The sequence below is a fragment of the Chiloscyllium plagiosum genome, unplaced genomic scaffold, assembly GCF_037043375.1.
Source record: "Chiloscyllium plagiosum isolate Xiang-an unplaced genomic scaffold, Cpla_swu_hap1 HiC_scaffold_31, whole genome shotgun sequence".
In the NCBI taxonomy this organism is placed as follows: domain Eukaryota; kingdom Metazoa; phylum Chordata; class Chondrichthyes; order Orectolobiformes; family Hemiscylliidae; genus Chiloscyllium; species Chiloscyllium plagiosum.
Window position 1 is genome coordinate 24,581,372 of NW_028270169.1, and position 27,563 is coordinate 24,608,934.

At 40.2% G+C, this 27,563-nt stretch overlaps 1 protein-coding gene across 3 annotated transcripts in view; it reads left to right on the forward strand.

The window, feature by feature from the left end:
• sez6b (seizure related 6 homolog b) overlaps window positions 1-27,563 on the forward strand; it is a 973,463-nt gene that overhangs the window by 875,601 nt on the left and 70,299 nt on the right. For all 3 annotated transcript variants that reach the window (XM_043718461.2, XM_043718459.2, XM_043718460.2), the window contains exon 10: window positions 21,975-22,171. In XM_043718461.2, the coding sequence (XP_043574396.2) occupies window positions 21,975-22,171 (197 nt within the window). The remainder of the gene's footprint in view (window positions 1-21,974; window positions 22,172-27,563) is intronic.

Sequence of the window (27,563 nt, forward strand, 5' to 3'; positions counted from 1 at the left end):
TCAAGCACAGGAGAAATTTAAAATACTTAGACTCTTATGGCACCTTGCTAATCTTGAAAGAATATACAAAGTTAAAAATCACACAACACCAGGTTATAGTCCAATCTGTTGGACTATAACCTGGTGTTGTGTGATTTTTAACTTTGTACACCCCAGTCCAACACTGGCATCTCCAAATCTTGAAAGAGTATGACTGTGAAGCCTCCTTAGTCAAACTGTCCATTGACCAACTCGTTGATTTATAGTTAAGAATGCTGAAATATTTTTATTTCAAAAATATATTTTATTCATAAAATATGTCTAACACTGTTCAGTTCTGTACAGAAGCATATGACAAAACAAGCAAACATTGAAGTTTGACTGAATCCAAGAATCAAACCAATTGCATCTCTTACTTGTACAGGACCAGTAAAGAATGATGCAAGTATTTGAGAGTTGGTCTACCGAAGCCTGCTAGCCCTAATCATAGCCATAATCATAGCCATAATCATTGTCTTCAATGGTGAAATTAGAAAGCCCTTCACACAAAGAGAGGTAGAAATTTAGAACTCTCTTTCACTAACAGCAGCTGATACAAGATCAATTATTAATTTCAAACATATTTTTTGACAATCGAGACCAGTACTCTGAATGCTGTACTGGAAGTCCTGTCTTTGGCTTGGGACATTAAACTAAGGCCCATCTGCTCATTCCATGGGCTGAGAAAGATCTTATAACACAATATGGAAGAAGAGGCGGTGAGATATCACCAGCGTGCTGGTCAATATTTATTCCCCAATCAACATCACAAAAACATGTTTACTGGTCATTATCGTATACTTTTTGGAAGTTTTTTGTGCACAAGTTAGTTGCTGTGTTTTCTTCATTACAACAATGACTGCACTTGAAAAAAAGTACTTCATTGTCTGTGAAGCACTTTGAGATGTTCATCAGTTGTGAAAGGTGCTTTCTAAATGCAAATCTCTCTTTGTTCTATTTTAAATCTGAAATTAAAAGACTTTTGTTAGCCATAGGAATTAGGGATATAAGGCAAACATCCGTATGTGGAATTAGATTGCAGATTGGCCATGGTCTCACCAGGTGACAAAACAGACTCAGTGGGCAAAATGGCCACCTCCTATTCCTATGTACCTCAATAGTTTCCTTCTTATGCTAGTGCAACATTTAATACATTCTCATAATGTTGCTTTCTGCATTATTAAAACATGGTCTTCCAACTGAAAATAAGCTGTAACCCTACAAAATATATTTGTTATAGCAATCTTGTTGAATTATGTCAGTATGTTAGACCATGAGCTACCACAACAAATTAAACCTACTGTGCATAGGGAATCAAGTTTTCAGAAATCTATAGGAGATAAATGAGTAAATCTATTTAGCACTGTACAATGTTAAAAATGTTACTCGTTTTTGAGGGAGAAGAGATGGTTACAGTGCAGCAAGGTGGCTCAGTGGTTAGCACTGCTGTCTCACAGCACCAAGGACGTAAGTTTAATCTCAGCCTTGGGTCACTGTCTTTGAGGAGTTTGCATGTTCTCCCCATGTCTGCGTGGGTTCCCGTTGAGTGTTTCGGTTTCCTCGCACAATCCAAAGACGTGCAGGTTAGGTGGATTGGCCATGCTAAAGTGCCTCATAGCATCCAGGGATGTGACAAGCTAGGTGGACTAACCAAGCTAAATGTGGGGCTATGGAGTTAATGTAGGGGCTAGGTCTGGGTTGGTTGTTCTTTGGAGGGTCACTGCAAATTCAATGGGGCCAAATGCACTGTAGGGTTTCTATGATTTAACAGTGAAATAAAGAACTGAACTTCATTGTATCATTCTCAATAGCCTGTTATGTAAACTTCCAGCATCATTTTGGTGATGATATAATTGTCAGGATACCACGTCATTTATAATTGGTTATCTCAGAACTGCACAAGCTCCTTGTAACATGATCCCATGGTCCAGCCATTCAAAGGAAAATGCTAACTATTAATGCAGGATTTTGCCAAGAGAATGGGGAAACATTAAATTGCTGCCTTCCTTATGTATTGTGGTACGTGACTGAGTGGGCAAAGTTCCCAGTGAAACCGTCAAACTGTTCCATGTTTTTGTGATGTTTTTAAGATGATGAATCACTGCATTAAAAAGAAGTTTCTCTACTTACAGTTTAGCATCTAATAGTGACATTTGAAGATGTCAATACGTTTCATAATTACCTATCAGAATGTATCTGACACTTCAGCAGGTTTTTCTGGTGGTGAGGAAATCTCCAAGAAGATGTGAATTCTATCTTGGAGGTGGGTGGGTTCCTAAATCTTCACCAGCACACAAAAATTGTGGAAATACTGAACCTCTGTGATCCTCAGGAAGAGGTAATGTGAGGTTTGCACTGAAGGCCTTCCCAACCCAGTGAAGGTCTCGAGAGAGAGAGAGAGGCCAGGAAGGCACAGGAAAATTTATTATTGCTGCAAAATAGAAATTCTGTGTTTTATGAGCCAATGCCTGTCTCTGTGAGAAGATGAAAATCTGGTCCTTTATGTTGACTTGAGAGGGAGGTCAACACCTTGGTTTAAAGTTTCATCTTAGTTATGGCCTGGGTCTAAAATCTGTTATCTTTCCAGATGAGATGCCTAAATTGTTAACCTCCAGAACCAGGAGAGATGAGCTGGCTCCCCTTCTTTATTCATTGTCCTCTTCTGTGCAGATGTACGAAATGCAATTGTGTTCCTGCTCACAAAGTGACCTGGCAGAAGCACACAAGTTATGACTGGGCTCCAAACTAAAGCTTTGAAGAGCTGAAGTGGTGCGAATGTTGGTCCAGGAGCAGACATGAGCATGTGCTAAGGATGCCAATGCCAATTTATGTGGCTGAAGAGGCAAGGAAGATGGTGATCCTGGGGTGGGCAGTGATGCTGTTGTCATGACGCAGTTGAGTGACAGTCAACTTAAGCATCGAACAAGCTTCAGCTGCCAGGCACCTGCTTTGATCTGCATGTTGGGAATTTGAGCTGTTTAGTTTCTCAGGGAAGGAGTGATTTGGGACTGGCACATAAATCGGATAAGTTAGAGCTTTAAAGAGATACAAATGCATGGATACAAAGGAGTTTGGCACTCAATGACAAGATTCTGAGTTCAGGTTGAAGGAAAAATCAGGAACGCTTTTCTCAAAAGTCGAAAATCTGATGTTGTTTTGCATTTTGACCCTTTTTTTCGCCAACTTGCTCACCATTACTCAAACCTCAAGGAGGGTAATAGTTCAATTGGAGTGTCAGTCTGATGATACACACAAGTACCTGGAATGGGACTCCAATTCACAATCATTAGTTTTGGGGACAAGAGCACTATCCATCAAGGCCAGGGCCTCACATGCAATATATTCTTCTGCTGCTGCACAAGAATAACCCACAGGAAAACTCTGGTGATTATCTGAAATGGGGAGAGATCCCATTTGAGAGTCTCAGTTGATCCATGTGGAACTTGGCAGTCACACAATGTCCTTGCAACTGTTAAGAAGTCCCTAATGAAGCAATAATAGTACAAGAAACTCTCTCTACGACAATGCCAGCCAAGAATTTGCTTTTCCAATGATTGTGGTTGGTCAAAACCCTGTTTGTTTTAAAAAACAAACTTACGGTCTGCACATCTTTCCTGGGAAGATAGCCAATGATTAAACTAATCAAAGGAGAATGTCTAAAATTAATGGGGTTTTTTGCTGCAGGCAGTTTGCTGCTTTCATAATGTATTCTGTAGTCAATGTCTAGTAAGTGGGCCTCCCACAAAAGCTGTCAAATTGTTTCCTGCTTTGGCAATATGTAAGTGAGACAGTGATGAAACTGTAATTGTATCAATTGCTCCCTTGTAGCTTGAAGGAAAGCTGTGAACAAGCCTCCCTCCACAAGAATCAAGGAGCCATTTTACCAAAAGGCTGGGGAAAAAAGATGTTATAAGAGATGCAGTGATATTTGGTGGTGATGTTTTTTTTTTCCATCAGTCCCCATTGAACATGCAGGTATAAGCTCTTATTGCCAGCATTAATTTATTGATTTTCACCACCATTCGCAAATGCTGTTTGTTTTACAGCTTTTATCAGCTATTTATATGATTTGTAAAACTGGAAATATGTAAGACAACATTAAACGGGACTGTCAGGATTAATTTATCATTTAAAATAGCTTCTGCGACTAAACCACATAGAAGAAGCTATTATTTGAAAATCTGTTTATTATTTGATTTTGTTTTCAAATTTTCTCATTGTTCTGGTATCGAAAGTGTCATAGCACTTCCGAGGTTAAGGATTTGCATTTACCTCCACTTTTCTGTTCACTGTTCAGCTCTCAGTTACCTGATAGACTATGCAAGATGCTTAAAACTCATTCCTATGCTTTTCCATCTGCCGGTATTATAGGAAGACGAGGTAATTTCCTAAGAATAGTTTGATTACAATGACCTGTTGTTTGGTTACTGCATACACAGCTAACTATGAGGAGAACAAAAACAGCAAAAGTTTCAATTTGTCATGTCACTTTGGACTTTATTTGAGTGAAAGGATAAGTTGTTTGAAGAAAGTGGAAATAACAATAGCACTGAGCAATTTCCAGTGCATGGATCAACAGGAGCACTAAAATTGCTGGCACAAAAGCCGCTTAAAGAGTCACGTCAAAAGCTGACCTTCTCTCTTTGTTCATCCCCAAAGTGGCTGCTTCCAAATGCACTCGAAAACTAACCAGTTTGACAAGAAATCGTTTGCAACCAACCAATAGTAAGATGAATGAAATTCTCTCTGTCTGTGAAGAAAGAGACCTTTCCACAATCGAAGACAATCGAAACTACATTATTTAGCCTCTCCAGTGGACAAGAGGGAACAAAAATGGAGACAAAAGCCAGTTGGGATTCCCACAGTCTCCAAGGGCAGTTTTTAAAACATACGCTCTGTTCTCCTGTAGTTATTCACCCAGGATTCTGAATTTGGCCTGTCTCAAGGTGATGGGGTGCTTGGGGCAGGTTGGGTGAGTGGGTCACGTCTGGGGGACATGGGTCCGTTGAAGGAGGGTGGGCTCCTGCATGGGGATGTACAGCATCCAGAGGTGGGATGGTTGTTGGGACCAGGGGTTTCAGGCTGCGGATTTTCATCAGAAAATTCAGATTCTCACAGTGTGTGCTGCACAGGGATTCCAAATGGTCCCAACGCACATCTCTGGTTTACCCTGTTCCTACAACTCTGACAATCAGAATAACTTGGTGAAGAACTTAATCGACACTGGGAAGGTAAAGTGTCTAAATGCTTTTCTGTTGAAGGTTGTCAAAGGCAAAGCAGTTGTCTGCTATCAGGAAGACTCAGATATAAATTAGCCTGTGCTTCCACGGGCTGTGAAGACCTATTTCTCCATGGAACTTGTGAAAGCCACTGGCTACCCTTTGGACACATTGAAAACTAGCCAGCTTTGTGGCCTTATTGGGACTTCACAGCAATAAAATCCCCTTAATTGGAATACTGAGATAGAAACTGAGATTGCATTGCATCCACCACACCTCCTGATATCCTCTGGACTCACAGGAAGCAGCACCTGTTAAAATTAATTATTGTAATGGGTGCAAGTTCACAGCTGATGTCCTGTAATCTGACTTTAATTTCTAGCAAGGTTTTTTTGATTTTTGATTTGAGGATAGGAACATCTTATGCTCTTTTAGGTATTAATTCTTCAGCTCAGCCCTATCCAATTTAGCCTTTGATCAATCCTTGGGTGATCTTCTATGACCTGGTTGCAGTCTATTTATGAAACTTGACAAGGTTCAAATGCCACCCGGATTGGGCATGATGTTGTGCACAGACTCACTGCTCACCAAAGCCAACATCAGGAGCACAGATTTATTTTCATATTCTGGCCCGACCAGCATAGCTTAGAATCCAAACAGTGTGGAAGCAGGCCATTCGGCCCATTGAGTCACACTGACCCTCCAAAGAGCATACCCTATTCCTGTAACCCTACATTTCCCATGGCTAATCCATCTAGCCTGGACATCCCTCGACACTACGGGGCAATATAGCATGGCCAATCTACTTAACCTGCACATCCTTGGACCGTGGGAGGAAAACAGAGCATCGGGAGGAAAGCCACGCAGACACTGGGAGAAGGTTCACACAGTCATCAGATGTTGGAATCAAACCTGGGTCCCTGGCACTGTGAGGTAGCAGTGCTAACCAATGAGCCACTGTGCCAGGGAACAGGTCTGCATGCTTTCTATCTAGTGAATCCAGCTTGAAAGGATCCATATGGGAATCAGATGAAAATGGATTAGATCAGCTCTAGTGAGCACTGTGGTTGGTCTGCTCTGTATCAACTCTCACAACTGAGTGAGATACTAGAAATCACTGTTCTAACTGTGTCCCAGAGAAACAGTGGAATAGGAGAGTGCTTGCAATCTATTCTGTAGCAGAGAAAGAAAATGTGAATGCATTATATCAATGCACATTAGTTTGTAAAATAGGAGACCATTGGCTGAAGCCTGAGAGCAAGTTATAACAGGAGTTAAGAAGCAATTCCTGCGATCAGAAGGGGAAGGATGAACCAAGGAGGACAAATGCAATAAGAAGACTGAAATTTGAAAATAATAGAAATTTTCATTCTGGAGCTGGAGGGAGGATGAAAAGCTAAAGTTTGTGCCCTCCAATAGGCAATAGCTCATTAAAGGAATTAATGAAATTTTGAAACTGGCTATGTGTGACTGATTTTTGAGTGTGAGCCCACATCCTGTTTACTCGATGGTACACTGATAAAGGATTCCAGAGAGTGACTCAAACATAAAAGATGACCTGAGTTAGAGCTCTTGACAAAAATTAGTGACAATGCTGCTTTAGATCACGGCCATATTGATCTTGAAGTAACATTGATCCTGAGCTGCTACGACCTGTCTGCTAGTGGTACATGAAATACAGTTGCTTCAGCAATGCTTTGGAATATATATTAACAGAACCTGTCTAATATTTTAGCTACAATAGCACAGAAGAATGCAAGCTTCTGAAACTCGCTTATGTGCCTCTGGCATCAAGCAGATATCTTTTCTTTGGTTGATAAGGTTTTATAGAAACGAAATGTCACCATTACAAAAACATGTACTTATTGCAGCCTACTGCCATACATTAGCCCCCTAATGAATTCTGTGAGACACATTTTCAATATCGAAGACATAAAGTGGCAGTGGTTTGTGATGCTGAATATCTCATTTGGTTTGTGGGCAGCCACAAGAATCCGAAAAGTAGACAGTGGTGTTTATGGAGTGTGTGTTATGACATGCTGTCAGGGTAATTAATATCCTGGGGCTTTTTTATGATATAAGTGAAACAGTGGTAACAGGCCACAGAGTTGGCTGATATACGATGGTTTTTCATTAATTTTGAAGGGAGGGATTTTGACATTACATTCGGCATCTAATCAAAAGTATGCAGTGTTTCCTGACATCTTGTTCTTGGTAGGCATCAAGCCGAGGTAAATTATAGGAACAAAGCAGGCGTGCGTTGATAGCATAGGCAATTTTTCATCACAAAATGGAGCTGAAGATTACAGTATGAAAATTTATTTTTGTTCAAATTGGTGACACCCTCTGTTTTTGACAGGATTTGTTGCAGCTGATATTATAATGTTGTCAAGGTGACATTCAGTCGGTATGAGGCAGTTGTGCACAGAAGTGCCTTCCAGCGTCACTTTATATCAGAAATTTGTTCAACAAGGTCCAGGCTTAGCGGTCCCAGGATTGTGTCTATGCTGAGCAAACTGAAGATGCATTTTGCCTCTTGTGCGGCTGCCTCTATTGCACTAGGTGCTGATGCAAAATGCCATCTGCATGATGCAGTTACAGTTAGATACCTTGTACCAGCTTGCCATGCAGGAACCTGCTTAAGGTTAACTGTTCTGTAATAGCTAGCCGTGAGCATGTTCCAAAGTAGATGGACAGAGTAGATGATGAGAAACTTGTAACAGGATTGATTATCAAAACACACAGATTCAAAGGAAGCATGTGCAAGATAAGAAAGACAGCATTTTCATACAGTGAGCAGTTAGGGTCTGCAATGTACTGCCTAGAAGTGTGGGGGAGACAGTTTCATCGTGCAAGAGAGCATTGGATGATTATTTAACTAGAAATAATGTTACAGGAAAGAAAATGGGATTGGGACCTGGGTCAGACACAATGGGCCAAATGGCCTCCTTCTACACCATAACAACGGTGTGATTCTGGAATGATGTGGAGGTGCTGGTGTTGGACTGGGGGTGGACTATGTTAAAAATCACACAACACCAGGTTATAGTCCAACAGGTTTATTTGGAAGCACTAGCTTTCAGAGTGCTGCTCCTTGGTCAGGTAGCTGGTGGGGCAGGATAATCTGACACAGAATTTATAGTAAAAGGTCAAAGTGTCATACAACTGATGCAATGTACTGAACAAACCTAGATTGCTGTTAAGTCTTCAATCACCTCGTATGGGGATGCAGGTTTCAATTGATTAATATGTAAATCCCAGAACTTCTTTAAAGTCACATTCCTGAGATAACTTAAGGTTTTATAAAAAGTGACATCTCAGCTGAGACAATGCATTAAAGGAGTGAGGTTAGAGTCTGTCTGTATCCCAATCTTGACTCAGACTGGTTCGATTTCCAAAGTAGGAATTCATAAAATGTTATATGGATCGACTGCCTGCAGATTGTGTGCTTTTTGAACAAAATAGAATGTACCTGCAAATACAAATCAGCAAATGCAAGTTCACCTCATAGACTTATATGTGTGTGTGTGTGTGGGAGAGAGAGAGGGTGTGTCTGTGTGTGTGCACGAGCTTGAGTGCTTGATAGAGTGTATGCGCAAATACAATGGAGTATAAGTCTGTGTGAGAGAGAGAGAGTGTGTGTGTGTGTGAGAGAAGGAGCATTTGTATGAGAGAGGGTCTGTGTGTGTGAGAGTGTAGAGTGTAGTGGAGTCACCTGTAGTCTGACATGAACTCAAGATCCTGATTAAGACCATCCTCATGTGTACTGAACTTGGCAATTCGCCTCTGCTCGGTGACTCTGCACTGTTGCATATCCCGAAGTTGGACCGTTCCGTATCACCTGTCCTTCGTGGAGAAGTTTATGAAGAAAAACACCTTTGACCACAAGTCCATCAGGAAGTAGTCAGCACGGAGTGTCCTTGAGACCCTTCGGGAAAAGGAGAGGGCGGATCCTATCGAGCGGTTCCCTGAGCAGACTGTCAAAGCCATTTGGCAGAATGCCTCATCGCCAGAACTTTCCAACAAGCACCAAGACATGGCTTGGCTGGTGGTGAGAAGGGCTCTGCCTGTGAGATCCTTTATGCACGCCCGGACTCTCAGCCGCACCGCACGCTGCCCTCGAAGCGGCTGCGGGGGGGACAAGACTGTCACACACCTCCTTCTGGAATGTGCCTACGCAGAAGAAGTCTGGAGAGGAATGCAGTGGTGTTTGTCGAGGTTCGTCCCGAGCAGCGCCGTGACGCAGGACTCTGTGCTCTACGGCCTGTTCCCCGGGACGCACACCGAGACGAACGTCAACTGTGCCTGGAGGATCATCAACTCGGTGAAGGACGCTCTCTGGGCGGTCCGAAACCTGTTGATCTTCCAGCTGAAGGAGTTGACCCCGACTGAGTGTTGCAGACTGGCACATTCCAAGGTCCAGGACTACGTGTTGAGGGACGCGCTGAAGCTTGGGGCAGCTGCCGCCAAGGCGCAGTGGGGAAAGACCACTGTGTAACATCTGCCTTCCTAAAGAAGAACAGGGGGCCCACGCAGTCATTTGGGCTCTGCTGACGCCTCAGCTAAAAATGTAATCGTACAGATCTGTAAATAGGAATGATTACTCTGTTTCGGTATGCAAACAAATGGAATGTTTACATATGTATGGCATGTCCAGTTGTACAGATCATCAAAGTATTTTATGAATAAAGTATATTTTTGAAATATAAAAAAAAATCCCGAAGTCTGCCTTGGAGGACGGTCACCCGAAGACCCGAGGCCGAGTGTGCTTAACCACTGAAGTGTTCCCTGATTGGGAGTGTATTTTGTAATTCTATCTTACCCTTTATTCAGCAACAGATCTCACTCTCAAAAAGGTTTCAAGCTCAGAAGAAACCAGAATCTAAAAAAGTATTTTGTAAGGTGAGCAATTTTAAGGGCTGGTCTCGTATCTTTCATCATGTTATCAAATCCTAGCTCTTAGCTTTGTCGGTGTGTATCTGCACCACATTGGACCTGCAGCCTCTCAATGATTAAAAACAAAAGTTCTATTCAATGATATTGGCACCTTGTTAAATCCAATAATTCTAAAAATGTCTGCTGATAAATAGCACTGAGTTTTGTGGTGTAGCTAATTATAGAACCTGCTAATACTGTACAACTGCAGCACATATATTAATTCATGTGAATGTGCAGCTAGGTTTCAATATGTAAGCAATGAGAGGTTGTCCACATTAACTAGTAAAGAGCTGAGAACTTAACAGATTTATATTTGGTTGGATATATATCTCCTACTATTTCAGTTAAAATGTGTCAGTGAGTGTGTATCAAGCTGGTAATTTGATTCCAATTATAAAACAAGAGGGATTTCATTAGGTTATGTTATCCTGACTTGAACAGTTGTAAGTGAAGTGTAATTTGACTTTAAGACAGTACCTATGATTATTCTCAGGAATCCAAGCTCATTTTGAACATTTTGTTCATTTATTATTAATGTATTTCATTTTAATTAAAACTCCTAGAGCAAGCACTGTAAAGCATGGCGATGGAGGATATTACAGTGATACATGGTATTCCACTTGCATCGAGCAATAGGTCACAAGAATTCATCAACTAACTACTCAGCAGCATCAGTGAGAGAAAAATTGTCTTCGGCGAGTAGCTTTCAACAGTCAATTGGTGCTGCATGATGCTGAGCACCACCTTAAGGATGCTGGCTGAGAAATTGTGGATGGCATGACAATGTATCAAGGCATGAGGCTTTACAAAAGTCGAAGTAATTTAAAAATGGAGCATACTTTACAAAAAAGTGTCTTATTCTCTCAAACAAAAGACACAAATCTTCCATTTGCTATTTCACTCCATTAATTTGCAAAATGATGAGGAGCCAGTCGGAAATGGGATAAGCTGAAACTTGTCAAACTGAAAATTTATGTTATATAAAGAAGACTTTGTTCCAGAGAGCTTTTATGAAGCTGTTTTCTCAGCACAGATGTTCCAAAGGAGGTCCGATAACCGAGATCTTATCAGCTTCTGTCTATCCATCACCAAATTGATTGGCACAGCTACTGTGTGCTAACAACTGCTGTGCAGTTTGTTTTTATCTGATGTTCTTTTTTGGAAGGAAGAAAAGGAGTTACCTGGATTGTGCAAATATTTGCATCAGAATCTCCCACTCAGAAATATGTGTTGTGTCTATATTATGTTATGCCTCATTTGGGAAACCCACTGGAAATCAAGTTCTACTATTCCTGTAGATGTCACAAAAGCTAAATGTTTTACAGAGGTGTGCAAAATTCCTAATTTTCAGACCCGGGTTGACAGAAAACTTGGCCCATGTTCCTGTACTTAACAAGAATTATGATTTATTACAAGTAAATAGGTTCGAGCCACAGGTAAATAATATTAACCATCTCTTGTGGACTTGTTGGGCTGAAGGGCCTGTTTCCACACTATAAGTAATCTAATCTAATCTAATCTGCATGTTATACAATTGGTTAAAACTCTGAACCTCTTATAAACTCCCCCTTACACACAGACAGTGCAGCCAGGAATAAAAACATGGGTGTTATGGATGAAGGAAAAGACTAGGAAAGCAGTTCAGTGGTCTCTGTTCATAAGATATGCTGAGACAACTCTTGTACTGAACAGAACGCTGCTTCTCCAAATGCTTTCACTGGTTTGCAGGAGGTAAAGGCTGGCTGGTCCACCCTTAAAACTATAAATTATAACTATAAAATTATAAATTGAAAATCATATCTTAAAGCAACTGCTGAAAGAAAAATAAACTGGTTTCTTCAGGCTTATTGTGGTTTTTACTGTAGAGAGCTTCTGGAGATCAGATGGCTTCTCACTATTTGGTCCACACCTCCAAGCTATTCTGTTACCTGAGATTCAATCACAGGCAGGAGGCCTTTGTCATCAACAATTAGTCATTAGTCACAGAGCATTATTGGCTGAATCTCCATTTGTACACACCTGCTCATCTGCAAAGTACACTTCAGCTACTGCTTCCACAAGCTGCTGTGTAAATGGCACTTATAATGAGTTTCAGGTTGCTTCCTTTTAAAAACTGCATTAATCTTTTGACAATATTTGATTTTTAGAACTGGTTTTTTTTCCCCATTTCAGTCCACAATTTAGAACAGAATGATAAAAATACCCTGTCTTTACAATTCCCAATCCACCATTTACCTGATGGCACTGCATCTCTGTAACTATCACCTGGATTTGAAGACGTAGCCATGAAAACACTCTTTTTTTGTCATTAGTTTTTTGATTGATTTTATGTACCTAATAAAGACAGGGCATATTTAGAAACACAGACTGGTCATAGCTCATCTCGTCTATGCTGGCTACGAAAGGAGCAATTCAGCTGATGCCATTTCCCTGCCATTTTTGCTGTATCATTGCAATGTGTTTTCTTCTAAGATTGTGATTCAGTTTCCTTTAGAATTCAATGATTAAACATGCTTCCACCACACTCTCAAGTTTTTAATTCTGATAATGAAGGATATTGGTCCTCCTGTAATGTCTTGTACACTTCCAGCAGTTGTTGTATAATGTTGCCCAACATGCAGGATTAAAGATGGGGCTATAGTTCTTGGATTTCTATTGAAGTATGTATTATGATTGTTTCTTGGGAATTAACAGTGACGTGAGCACTATACTATAGGTACTCACTGCCATATCTCTGCCTGCTGCATTACTCATAAGCCTAGGTGACCAGCTTTAGTTGAATAAAGAGTGTAGGAGAGAATACCGAGACAACAGTAGGTGTACTTGAAAATGAGGTGCTAACCTGGTGGACTTTTACACAGCAAGGCTAAATGTGTGACAAACAGCAGAAACACAGTACCGTACAGACAGAGCTAAGTGGTCTCTTAACCAACAACTCAAGCATTAAATGCTCAATCCTGTCATGCACAGCAGTGGACTAATGGGAGGAGGAGAAGACTCTGAATATACCCACCTTCTACAATGGCAGAGCCCAACAAATGTCTGCAAAAGCACAGGGTGAAGTGTTGGCAACCGTCTTCAGCCTGAAGTGCTGAGTATAAACTCCTTCACAGCCTCTTCAGGACCACTTCACCACTGCTCAAGGACACTTAGGACTGAAAAATAAAGGTTGGCCTTTCCAGTGACCAGCACAGCTTATGAATGAATAATAAAGAAAGCATTGATGCTAGTCTATAGCCAAATCATTTCACTCCGTATGACATCAGGAAAGAGATAAGCGTATTGGAGATGACAAAGGCTACATGTCTCAACCTCGATTCTACAACTGTTTTCCGTCCCCCAATTTAAATTGAACTAGTAAAGCTAAAAAGAACAGTCAATATAATTACATGAATTATTTGCTGTCTTCCCTTTATTTCCCATCAACTGTTCTGACTTAAGTTCTAATCAAGTATGAGAGAGTTTCTGATGTATTGAGAATAATTGTACCATTTAATTCACCTGTAAGTGTTTTCTTAGCCTCAGAGTGTGTGAAGTGATTATATAAGATTCTCACCACAACCATAAAAATATTTTACACCAATTGTTAATGAAGTCATTTCTGATGCTGTCAAGGAGATATGAAAAACTGTTTTCAGGCTGGGTCTGAGTAGTTAATGCTTAAGTCAGAAGGTTGCTGTGGAGACATGGTGTGTCCCACCAAAGATTTCATACTCCAGCCTACACTCTGGTAGCATTTTCTGATAATATGGGCAAATACTGGTGTTTGATCAGAAAAGCCATACCAATTGTTTTATAAAAACCTTTCATCGTTTTGTTTCATCACTGAACATAAACATTTATTCTGTGATTCTACTGTGATAAAATTCAATTAAATATTGTCATGCTCACCTTCATTGGCTGGGGCATTGAATATGAAAGTTGGCAAGTTAGATTACAAACATATAAAATTTCACTTGGACCATGTTTGGAATATTGCATGCAGTTCTGGTCACTACACTATCAGGAGGACATGGATGCTTTGGAGAGGGGCAGAGAAGGTTGACCAGGACGTTGCCTAGCCTGGATGGTTTTAGTTATGAAGAGAGTATGGATAAACTCAGATTGTTTTCACTGGAAAGACTGGCACTGAGGGGCAATCTGATAGAGGTCTACGAATGATGAGAGTAGTAGGTAAGGTGGATAGTCAGAAGCTTTTTCTCAGGATGGAAAGGTCAACTGTAAAGGGCACAGGTTCAAGGTGAGAGGGTGAAAGTTTAAGGGAGAAGTGGGGGGAAGAATTTTCACCCAGAGGGTGGTGGGTGCTTGGAATGCACTGCCAGTGGAGATAGTAGAAGCAGGCACATTAGAAAAATTTGAGACATATCTTGATAGACACTTGAATGGGAGGCAAACAGAGGGATAGATATTGTGCATGGGCAATAAGTAGCAGGTCTAAATAAGGAGTAGGAATCAGCACAGGCTTGGTGGGCCAAAAGGCCTGATCCCATGCTGTATTGTATACTATAATGGAAAAATACTTGGGCTTAATTTAGGCTTATATGTCTGCCATTTTGTTGGGTGTTTAACACATGGTGCAGTGAAACCCTTATATTGGACCAGACCAAACCCCCTCAAAATATATTAAGAAGGTAGTCTAAACCCCAACTTTATTTTAAAGGTAAGTGTAAGGTGTTGAAATCCAAATTAAAACTATCGATTTTAATCAAAACACACTTTATTTTTACACTACAGTTAAAATACAGTCAAAGTAAAAAATAAAAGAAATAGCTAAACTGTAACTTTATCAAAATGCTTAATAAGATAACAGATATATTAACTACTACTAATTGTTTCAATACAGTAACATCCTATAAATACACCCTGGGCAAATGTGAATTGAGTAGAATGTCTCACATGCAATTCCAGCAGCAGGAATAGAAATCTACCTTTTAGCTGTAATAGAGAGAGAAATAAGAGCTTCTATTTCAAGTTTCATGATGCCAGCAACTGCTGAAAGTTAAAACTAAAAACCTGATTGTGTGAAAGTTTGACCCCACCCAGTCAGACTGCTTTTATTGTTCCAACTTTAAAACAAACCCAGGCCTCACAAGCAGTTTACCTTATTGGCTTTGGAGTAGACTACTCATCTCCTCTGTCTCAATATTTCTTCACAAAAAAAAGGATAAAATACACTTCTTTAAGCCGAGCATCATCACACCCTGGATTGGAAAAGGAAGCAATGGGCTATAAAATCTTGGAGTCATTATGTTGTTTTATCAATTGAGTTCCCAGTTAAAGTGAATAGTTTTGTTATTACTGTGTCATTGACTATGTACATGGGTTAATGGTAATTCCTCACTAAATGTGTTAGCTTAAATAAAACAATAGAACACACTGCAAGTTACAAAGCAAGCATTATAGCAACTACGTGGGTAGTTTGCAAACCCACAGCCGATCAACTAGCATGCAGAGCCGCAACATTGTATACACACAATATGTGATATCTTTAAAGGTAAACTCTGTTGAAAGAAAGGTACACATTCCCTCTCCTTTCCAAGTGAAAGTTTGACAATGTACAATAACAAGTTAACCTGTAAGTCTCTGTAATGTGCAGGTAATTTGTTGATACATCCAGATATCATGATGATGAATTTTTCCAGAGATACTGTTAAGTTTTCTCACATGGACTCCAGTCACTGTTCCAGAATTTGCTCATCCTGTAGCATTACAGCCGAACTTTGTTCCAAATTAGCCATTGATCACTTTCATCCTCAGGCTGTTTCAAGTGGTCAAATCTTAGCTTTATTGTTTTATTCTTTAAAAGTTTCTAGCTCTTTTTAAACTTATGGCTTTTCACCTTGGATTTTTAAAACTTCCACATGAGTTTTAATTTGTGTTGTTCCAATATACTTTGGCGACTGGCTCAACAAAATTGTCCAGACCTTGAATTTTCTTTCCATTTTTATTGTCTTGGGATCCGAAACCTCTTCCATTTGTTGCTTTTGTGGTTGTTCAGTTTCCACTGGTCCTGCTTGGTATCTTCCACTAGATTGCTCCTCTATCATTGCTGGCATTTATACCTGAAAGGACTGTCTTAAACATGATTAGCAGCCCTTTGTTGTGTGTGCTGCATATTTCCATCCGATTTTGCTGGTCTATCATTTTCTTCAGCTTTGCTTTGAACTCAAGCTGCTGTTTATTTTTGTAGCTGCTTCTGCTGAGCCTGAGCAGTATTACATGCAAATTGTTATGGGGTTGCCTGTGAATGGGGAATCTTTCCATAGGTTTGATGATACAGAGTAGTTCGTCTTGTGTCCTTTGTTTCCTTTTCAGCTCTTCATTAATACTTTGTGAACTAAGTGGAGAAATCCTCGAAAAGGTTTATTATCTTGGAGATTGTACTGTCAAGGTGGATTTATCCCAAGCTAATAGTTCATCCTTTGAGAGTCAAAGAGATGTACGGCATGGAAACAGACCCTTCGGTCCAGCTCATCATGCTGACAAGATATACCATATCCCTCTGAACCCTTCCCATTCAAGTACTCATCCAGATGCCTTTCATTGAGTCGTAGAATTGTACAACATGGAAACTGACTTCTTGAATTTCATCTTCTCTTAATAACAGAGAGCTGAGGTTTTAGCCAAACTAATTCAGAAGAAAGTGCAATGTTGTATTCTTCTTTCATATTCAGTTCTGCAGATATGAGGAACTTCAGTTATACAGATAGCTTAGTACAGGTGACACTGATTTCTTTGGAAAAGGGAAGACTGAGTGACTTGATAACAGTGTTCAAAACCATGAGAAATCTAGACAGAATAAATGGAGTAAAACTGTTTCCACTGATGGAAGGATCAAGAACTAATGGGCACAGATTTCGGGTAATTGGAAAAAGAACGAATGGAGATATGAAAGAAAGACTTTTCACACATTGAGTGATTAGGACATGAAGTGGTCTGTCTGAGAGTGTGGTAGAGAAATAGATTGTTATCTGAAAGGAAGAGTCCATAAATGCTAACATGGGGGTGGATAAATATTGGAGCTGGAAAAAACACAGCAGGTCAAGCAGCATCAAAGGAGAAGGGGAATCAATGTTTCATGTCAGAAGTAATATGGAGAAGGCAAGGTATATTAATAAATTGCTTATTAATTGAGTGTGGACATAATGAGCTGAATGGCCTACATCTGTGCTGCTCCCATTCTGGTTAAGCAGAAGAAAGACAACTCCAGTGGTTAGCTGTTTAAAAATCTTTTTGTTTCTGATTTAGACATTTAAAAATCTGTAACCAAGGAAGAAAATGAAAATGTTAGTATTTGCACTAACTGTTTCAGACTGAATCTAAAGGAAGATAAAAGGAAACACTAATTCCAGGGGCTAAAAAGCAATATGATCGAGAATTTACACTTCCTGGTATGCAGAAGCCAGCGGCACTATTCGAAGTCAGGAGCGTTGTTTTTGACAAGTTTAATCAAACTGGACGAAGTATAACGATTGTCACACTTCTCTGAGGAGCACACTGGGAATCAAGACCTGCTATTTCCGGAATCATCCCGGAAGTTAGAAATGTTATCAAAACTCAAAATTCCCCAAAGTACCTGTCTTTTAGCCCCAGGTTAACAGAAAGCACAGACCACGTTTCAGAAATGCATTCTAGCTTGAGGAAAGAACTCTGAACTATCAAAGTATGACATTACTTGTTAAAATTATAACCTCCTTATATAGCTTTGCCAATGCGCAAACACAGAAGGACATTAAAAAATTGGTTTTGTGGAGGGAAAACAGGGAACACAGTTCCACGATCCCTGTCCAGAGGGTTCACTGAGATGATCCTTTTCTGGACTTCCTATTCATCAGTCTCTCTCTCTCACTCTGTCTCTCTCTCTCTCTCTCACTCACCCCTAAGTGTTTTCTAGTTCCTTGCAGGAGGTACAGGGTCACAAATTATAATGTCTCTGATTTATTAATTCAAAGCCACAGCTTACAGCAACTGGTGAGAGAAAATAAACTGGCTGTCCTCAGACCTTGGGTACTTTTTAATGCAGAAAAAAAGATATCACCCCCCACTTCCAAAAGTCCAAAAGCTTCTGGCTATATCATCCACATACACAAGATGTTCAGCTGCCTGCAAGACAATCACATAGTTAATGGCAGGTAGTAGACCTTTGTTATTAACCACATGGTCACCACTCCAAAGAGCAATCAGGTACTTGCTACCAAATGAATCTCACTTTGTACAGACCCATTGGTGCCAGTTTGAATGCAATGAACTCCCACCACTGGTTGAACAAACAATAGTGCAAGCAACATTCACAATGAGTGCTCATGGTTTGCTTTTAAAAAATCAAGCCATTCCATTCACAATCCTTGGTTCTTAAAACTGTCCTTTTTTCACTTCAGGCCACAATCAAAAACACAGAAAAATTAGACAAGGATGTGAACAATGTCAATCTTTAACATCATGGGCAAGAGGGTTTGCTATGAAGCATTTCTAAAAAGGAGGCTGCTAACAATGAGAAGCAATTGTCAATTCTCTGAAACTGAGCTGCTTCATGTATTTCACTTTGTACAGAAAAAGCATTGTGATGCTGCCAAGATGTTTAATTTAAGATATGGCTGCACAGACAGTGGAATATCTTATTGCTCAACACTATCATGTTGACTTTTCATTTTTTATGTTCATAAAATTGTTACGTTTTGAGACAGTGTCTTTAACTGAGAGTAAATTAAAGGGGATCATGAGTCCTGTTTTTCAGTTTGTCTGATTTTAAACCCAGCTGGTTTGATTGTTGGATTTTAAAAAGGTCCAGGATTGTTTGATGAGTAGGAAAGCTCATTATGTTCACACTTGGAGACAATGGCAACAGCCTCTGTGCTAATGATGTGCTCTGAGCCTCCAAAGTTGCAGAAAAGTGTTCAGAATGTCAACTTGTAAATAGTTATGCTTTTAACTGTCCATTTGACTCTAAAAAGAAAGAAAATTGGGTTCGTATGGGTGACTAATTAGTAATTCTACATGGACAAAGTGCCCATGGGATTCACATTGCCATGGAAATGGGCTTTGAGATAGGAAGGATTTCCAAGGTGCTGCCAAGATCTCTCAGACACTGTTAGTGGTGCTAGGATTCAGGACAGGAAAAATGTAACTAGAAGCTAAAATTCTCAGTGGTTCAGCATTCTGGATACAGTTGGGAGCTCAGGCTTGGATTGAGAAGACCAAATTTTTGGAGAATTAGAATGAGGCAAGAAGTTTTGCCTTGCTGTAGCTCAAGGAGGAATCTCCAGGAAAACTTTCACAATAAAAGAACTTCTGTAATTAAAGATTTTCCAGGCTGGGAATGGAAAAGATCTCAAGTAAACCAGTGAGAGATAACAAATGTCTTGGAGTGCATATCTACCTGAAGGACAATATAATAAATATCTGATAGTGAGTAGGTTGTATCAAAAATTTGTTTTGTAGTTTGATGCATTAGTTACCTATGAATATAAAGTTTAATAAGTAGACCGTTGTTACAGTAAATGTCTTTAAACATAATGAATATTCTTTCTTAGACAAGAGTGTGGTGCTGGTAAAGCACAGCAGGAACGTCCTCCCACCCTGCCTCCTGTAAAAATGCTATCCCTTATTCCCATCCCTCAGCATCTGCTCCCAAGAAGTCCAATTCTACCAAAGAACACACCAGGTGGCTTTCTTCTTCAAATACTGCAATTTCCCCTCCCACATGGTCGATGATGCCCTCCAGCACATCTCATCCACTTCCTCCACCTCTGCCCTTGAACCCCACCCCTCCAACTGCAACAAGGACAGAACTCCCCCCCCCAACCCCGTCCTCACCTTCCACCCCATCAACCTCCATATACATCGTATCATCCTCCGCCATTTCTGCCATCTACAAATGGACCCCGCCACCAGAAATATATTTCCCTCCCCACCTCTATCTGCTTTCCATAAAGACCATTCCCTCCATGACTCTTTTGTCAGATCCATGCCCCCCACCAACCCACCCTTCCCTCCTGGCACCTTTCCCTGCCACCACAGGAATTGCAAAACCTGTGCCCACACCTCCCCCTCACCTCTGTCCAAATCCCAAAAGAGCCTTCCACATCCATCAGAGTTTTACCTGCACTTCCACACATGTCATTTACTATATCCGTTGCTCCCAATGCGGTCTCCTCTATACTGAGGAGACAGGACACCTACTTGCAGAGTGCTTCAGAGAACATCTTTGGGACACCCGCACCAACCAACCCCACCACCTCATGGCCGAACACTTCAACTCCCCCTCCCACTCCGCCAAGGACATGCAAGTCCTGGGCCTCCTCCATCACCACACCCTAACCACCCAACGCCTGGAGGAAGAACGCCTTGGGATCCTCCAACCAGACAACGTCAATGTGGATTTCACCAATTTCCTCATTTCCCCTCCCCCCACCTTATGTCAGTTCTGACCTTCCAACTCGGCACAGCCCTCAGGACCTGTCCTACCTGTCCATCTTCCTTCCCACCTATCCACTCTTCCCTCCTCTCTGACCTATCACCATTACCCCCACCTTCATCTATCTAACGCACTGTCAGCTACCGTCCCCCCAGCCCCACCCACCCCATTTATAGCTCTACCCGCTCGGCTCACAAGCCTCATTCCTGATGAAGTACTCTTTTCTGAAAAGTCAATTCTCCTGTTCCTCAGATGCTGCCTGACCTACCGTCCTTTTCCAGCACCCCACTCTCTACTCTGATCTCCAGCATTTATAGCCCTCATTTTCTCGTAGTATTTTTTCTTAGGACCTGGTGCAGGGGAGTGAATTGGCTGTCCTCTTTTTAACCTCCCCAGTTGACTACAGCAAAGATTTAATGTTCTTTATTAACACAGAGCTAAATCTCACTCCAACTGTTTCAACAGAAAAAGAGTAAGGAGCTAATTACAAGTCTCTCTTGAGTGAAAGAGAAGAGGAATTTTTTAAGACACAACATAAGACTCAAACAGGCAGATATTGACACTAGGTTAAAAGGGGTTGTGTCCAATACAAAAGGGAAGAAAGAAGAATACTTAATTTGAAGTCCTTAGGGTTTGCTTAAGGTGTAATGTGTTAAACTGAGACCAGAATTTGACAGGCTATCCTGGATCATTCACCAGTGTGATATTGTAGATATCATCGCGTTCCTTGTGTTTGCATACCTCACAAATTTATGTTGACAGCAGTTGATTTATTTATCCTGAGCCAAAAATAGAGAAAGCTTCTTCTGGTTCTCTGGTAAAAATGTATTTCCTGTGCTTTGCCAAAGTATAGATTTGAAATAGGGGTTGTTTATGTCTTCCATGTGTGGGCCATCGCTTCCAAGCTGGATAATTATGAGTTTTTTTCATTTCCACTACATGAAACTCATCCATAAATTGTAAATTAAAAATTGGACATACAAGTCCCTTCATATCTACCTGGTTTTGGTCTTTTGTCTTGTTACTTTCTGTTCAGACAATTTTGCTTATTCCACATTGATTTCCTGGAGCTTATTGCAACAAGTGTCAACCATATTGTCAGTTTTTCCCCCCTTTTTAATACCATTTCTAGTCATGAAAGTCTAAGGCATTAAAATCGGATAATGGAAGTCAAAGGTTGATTGTCCATAGTTCCTCATTATTATGATCATTATGTAATGCCCACAAAGCCATGGTAATAATCTATTGAATCTTCAACTCATAACTTCATTCCTGCCTCAGACCATTTGTTTTGGGATCACACTGAACAATGCCTGTTTTTGGTATTCATTTGTCTCAGGAAGTAATGACTTCACATCTGACTAACAAACTGTATGCCTTTACAGGTTAAACATGGGACAGAATGACGTTCTTACCTTTTACGATGGTGATGATCTAACAGCAAGAATATTGGGCCAGTACACAGGCACTCATCATCCGTTCAAACTGTACACAACCATGGCTGATGTCACCATTCAGTTCCAATCTGATCCGGCAACCAATGTGTTTGGATATCAGCAGGGATTTGTCATTCATTTCTATGGTGAGCCAAAAATTTTGCTTGTACAATTAAACTCAACAATTTATTTCGCTGACTGAAAACAAGCAGATCCTGCTTAGAAACTGCACGCAAGACTAGCTCAGGTTTCACTGTAGAATATGTCTCTCACACTTGGGATATTCTTTGTACTTGTTTCAGGGAGGTACGAGTCGATCCTTTTCCTCAGACCACCAAAGAAATGACAACCGATAATTAGACTGCGGTAAATGTTTGCCACAATAATTACTATTATTGTAGTATTCGTGATTTGAGAGCCAATGTCATTCATTTCTATCATGCTCCTACAGATTTTGTTCATGAACTTTATTTCCCCCTGGTATGGGGTGAGGGAGAAACAGGATTACAGCTGAGCAGTTGTAATGAGTCAGGAGTGTTGTGCAGTCTGAGCTATGTATGTCCCCATAGGCATCATCAATCACAGCTGTCCCTGCAACTTGGAGGCAACATGAGTTCTTACAGAAAGCAAGCTCCCACAGACAAATCCACTGAAATTCTCTGATTAAGAGAAACTTAAGTTCAAGTATTAATCTGCACTGCATTTCTTGTCAATCTTCCAAGAATCTGGCATCATGGTTACTAGGCAGCTTCCGAATGTAGTTGATAAAGCCTCCAATCCTCCCATTACTGTGGGAGGTTTTTGTTCCTTCAGTTTTCCCCCACCTGCTACACTCAGGCATTATTTCTCATACAACTGGTAGAAAGTTTCCTTAATCGTTAAAGGTCAATCCTACAATTTATTACTGAGCCACTAATTGCCTTTGTTGTTTCATTAAGCTGAGTCAATTTAAGAACTGTTCTAGCAAACAGATTTGACATATAATTATAAAATTCTCAGCTGTGTACGCCAATCAAAATAATTAAAACTGCAGAAACCACGATCTAAAGAGACCTGCTTTAATCTTCTGAATGATTGATGGTACTGTTTTAGAACTGGAAAATAGCTTTGATTTCATCTTTCAAGATGATTTTGGCTGCAGTTTTCCAAGAAAACTTAATCAGAGTACTCAGGTTTTAGCATCATTAGCAACAGTAGAATCTATCTTCTCTGATGCTTTGTGATAGGAATAGTATGGGGCAATTTACAGAAATCAAAGTTGGTTGTATTCTTCCTGTTCGCCCTTATGTTGGACTCCTTCTGCATTTATATACATTGCTCCAATATTTCTAATTAATCGTTACTCCCATTAAAAATGGTTGTTGTAACATTTCACAGTGAATTCTAAGAAAGTGTCATACTTTGTTTTGCTCGATGGTTATTGTGGTTCCAATAACCCATGGTCACTGGCAGCAGAACCTGGACAATGTTCAGGCTTGGACTGATGAGTGGCAAATGACAAGTGTCAGATAATGATCAAGTCAAGCAAGAAGAAATCTTACAGTCTCCCTTTGACGTTCAGTGATATTGTTATCACTGAATCCATCATCATCAAGAACAACCTGTGGGTTACTATTAAGCAGTAACTTAACTAGACCAGCCTTGAAATACTGTGGCTGCAAGCACAGGTCAAAGGCTGGAAAGTCTAAGATAAGTAATTCACCTCCTGACTTCCCAAAGCCTGTCCATCATGAACAATACACAAGTCAGCCATGCTCTCCACTTCTCTGGATGAAGTAGTTTCAACAACTCAACAAGACAGCTGCCATGTGGGTACACCAACATCTCTCGGTTTCTCTCTTTGTAAAATAACATGAAGATCAAAAGGTTAATGGCTACCCAGCCACTAGCAGTGGGGAACCTATTAAGGCAATTAAAGATTCAATTAAGGCCAATGTTCTGTGGTCAACTGGAAATTTCCTGTTGGCTGCAGGTCCACCTCCTTTGGAGCTAAAGCCCAGTGACCAATGTGGGAGGATTGGGGGCGAGGAGGAACTGCTAGTACTCCAACACTGCTTTAAAACACCCCACCACAGATTACATACTGAGGTGGTCACGACTAAGGTTCTAGACCGCTCTGAGAAGATCATCTTCCATTGCAGCAGCGTCAGGATTGTGGCCAGTTGCCATCTAACCTTTCCCAAATATTTTCAATAATTCTTGTTGAGGTCCTTACTTTCTTCTACATACATTAGCAGCTCCCAATTCTGTGATTAGTGAATGCTGGAGGATCCTCTGTGCATCCATCAGCCTAGAAGTCTGCCTTCCATCGTAATCCTGATCCCTAATGGACCAGCTCATAATAATTAACGTCAAGTGTTGATATGATGCAAGATTGGAATCCATAAATACACATATTTGGCCTCCTGACCCCAGAGCTAATGCTTGTTGCTCTGTATTTGGTGCACTTTCTAAATATTTAATGGTGTGTACATTACTTCACCAGATTTTGTCAGCATTCATAGTAGAGTATACACTGGGATCTTGAGTACCTTTGCTTTCCTTCACTACATCCTTGACATTCCACAATAACCTGTATGTTCATCAGGGCTATCTGCAGTGTTTTGAAGAGCTTTTTTTAATCATTGGTTCCAGGGCATCCAATATTGCTTTTATTGGTATAGATTAATGTTTTTGAGTACTCCATGCCATTTAGAACTCATACGTTTGTTTAACTGCTGAAAATGCTTTTTTTTTACATGTTTGGTTCACTGACATGTTTAAATCAGGCAGGTTTTCCATTCAATTTAAAATTGACAGCTCTGCTGAGATCAGTGGTGCGTGAGCTGTTGTAGGGATTGATGGGTGTGCATTCATGCTGCCTTAAGAAAAGAAGGCACAATTTGCATTTATATAACACCTTTCATGACTGAGCAAGTCCCAAAGCACTTCACAGTCACTGAAGTACTTTTGAGCCGTCATCACTGTTGTAGTGGAGGCAAACACAGCAGTTAATTTGTGGACGTACAGCAGAGAAATTAATGACCAGATAGTATGTGTACGAGCCGTTGACTGTAGGAGAAATAGTACCAGGAAATGTCCCCCTCCTCCACTTTAAGCAAAGCCCTAGCATTTTTCACGTCCAATTGAGCTGGAAGATGAGGTCTTAGTTTAGGGATTTAGCCAGAAACTGGCACCACTAACAATGCAGTAGCCCTCAGCACAGTACCGAAGTGTCAGCCTGCATATAATAGTGGTGACAGAAAGCAGGCTCATCATTTGAGAAAGTTTCATCACCCATTTGCAAAGGAAATCACAATCACCTGAATTTCTTTTTCAATAGCAAAATGAATCAAAAAGAAATAGCACAGTGATTGAAGTATTTTTGAACTGTTATTATCGTTCGGCTTTTATTTCTAAAATTGGGTCTTAATGTAAGTCTGCAATTAAGATCAGCAGTTGGCCTTAGCTTTAAAGGAATGATGGGGAAATCTTTCAATAACAAACCTGTCTTTGTGTCAAGGTGACCTTTAAATGAAGAACATTACGGTGTGCAAAAAAAAAATGTTGTGTTTTTGTCTCAAAAATCAATATCTTAAATTAAGGTATTCGAGGATGAAAATAAAATATTATTTTAGTCAAATCCCAATACAATATATAATTAGACTCAGTATTGTGAAGCTGTAGCAGTAACAGGTCTGGAGTTTATTGTTGCTCTCTGGAAATCTCACTGACAATGAACTGCGCACAACACAATTTAACTGTTACTGTATATTCTCCCAAAAAGGGCAAGTGAAGTATAAGACAGATTCTACTTAGAGTCCATATTCTTGTGAAATCATACGATTCAAGCCAGCACTGCAAGTGTATATGTGCAATTTAAAAGAAAAAGAGGCTGCTAATGTGGAATTATTTCAGATTTTGAACATTGACATTTTGTATGTAACAGCTGAGCTTCAGCAGAAAATTAAAATCCTTCATAATCAGATTGTACTATTATGACAATTGCTGCCAAATTATCTGATTTGGTGATATCGAAAAGATACTTGAAGGGATATGTAGTTCTCAGAAATACAGCATTTAATTGATTGTTTCCTTACTTCTCAACTCCCTCTCTTCTACTACTATTGTGGATTTTGGGGGTTTACGGTCACAGTTACAAATGCAGACAGTTAATGATTTGTAGCAATTTTCAGATAGTTTATTGAATTTAAAGAGCAGCAGTTTGTACATGGTACATTAGTCAATTAAAGAAAGTGTACAACCATGACAATTGGGGATGGTTCACTGATAGCAGAGGACAAATAAGCTGTTAGAGTGAAATGTGTTTCCCTTATTAAAGTTGTGGGGGCAGCATCCCACTCTCTGGACGAAATGATAGGGAACTGTACCCTGGGTCTTATTCCACATCTTTTGGTTCATCTTCCATCCGGAGAAGACAGCTCTGTGAAGACTGCCGGACGAGGACTGTTGCCTACTAGGTCTGCTGGATGAGGATTGCTCCCTGAGGACAGCTCTCTAAGAACTCCCCAGTGAGTAGCCTCTCTGCTCCTGTGCGCTAATTCATGTATCACATTTCCAGGGGGAAATTATTTTCTCTGTCAATCAATTGTCCAAACCCTTTTGTCTAATGGCCATAGGACAATTACTCATGGTGTTGGATTTTCTTCTTGTCCACCTCCATTTGAAGGTTAGTTTTCATTCCATCCAAGAACAAAACCTTCTTTTCTGAACAGCACATGGGTAATAGGGTACAATTGGCACCAGATGAATTGTTGACACTATTCAACATGACCTCTGTGTTTCTTGTAATTCTCCCCTTTCATTTTCCCAGACTAGAATTTTGGAAAGTTAATTACTTCTGTAATAGCTGTTAAATGAAATCTCATACTTTATGGTAAGTGCCAGGAAAATTTCAGTTGTAAGATACCCAAATATTCACTGAATTCAGCTGAATTCAAGTGATTCAAATCTAGTAATGTCTAACCTTTCAGTCACTTGTCACTTTATAACACCATCTTGCTCTGATAAACACATTTCTGTTCTAGATCTGCTGTAGTGAAACCCAATGCAATCAACAGGAGCAGCGTCACATTTTCCCATAAGGCACTTTACAGCTTTCGGGAGTCAACATTGAGTTCATCAACTTCAGATCGTAAACCCTGACCTCCATTTTGTTTCAGTCATTTTGAGCCCACAATCTTCTGACTCTCAATGAAGAGTTTTAGCAACTGAACTAATGCCACCATGTGTGAATTGTGTACCATCATCAACTTGTCACTAATATCATATTAGTCCATCTGTTCTCTCTGGTGTGTTCATACTGATTGTGCCAAATTAATGCTTAGCATTAACTGTCAATATTGTTGACTTCTAAAATGATCAGTTTATGCCATCTGCATTGCTTATCCATGTCAGTATGAATTCACTGTTTTATATCCCAAAGCTTTTCCTGGTTAACTACAGATACTCATACAAATAGCTACATAGAGGATACAAATTTAGCAATTTCCTTTGGATTTATGCAGCACTTGACCTTCTCCTCATCTTGACTTTGCA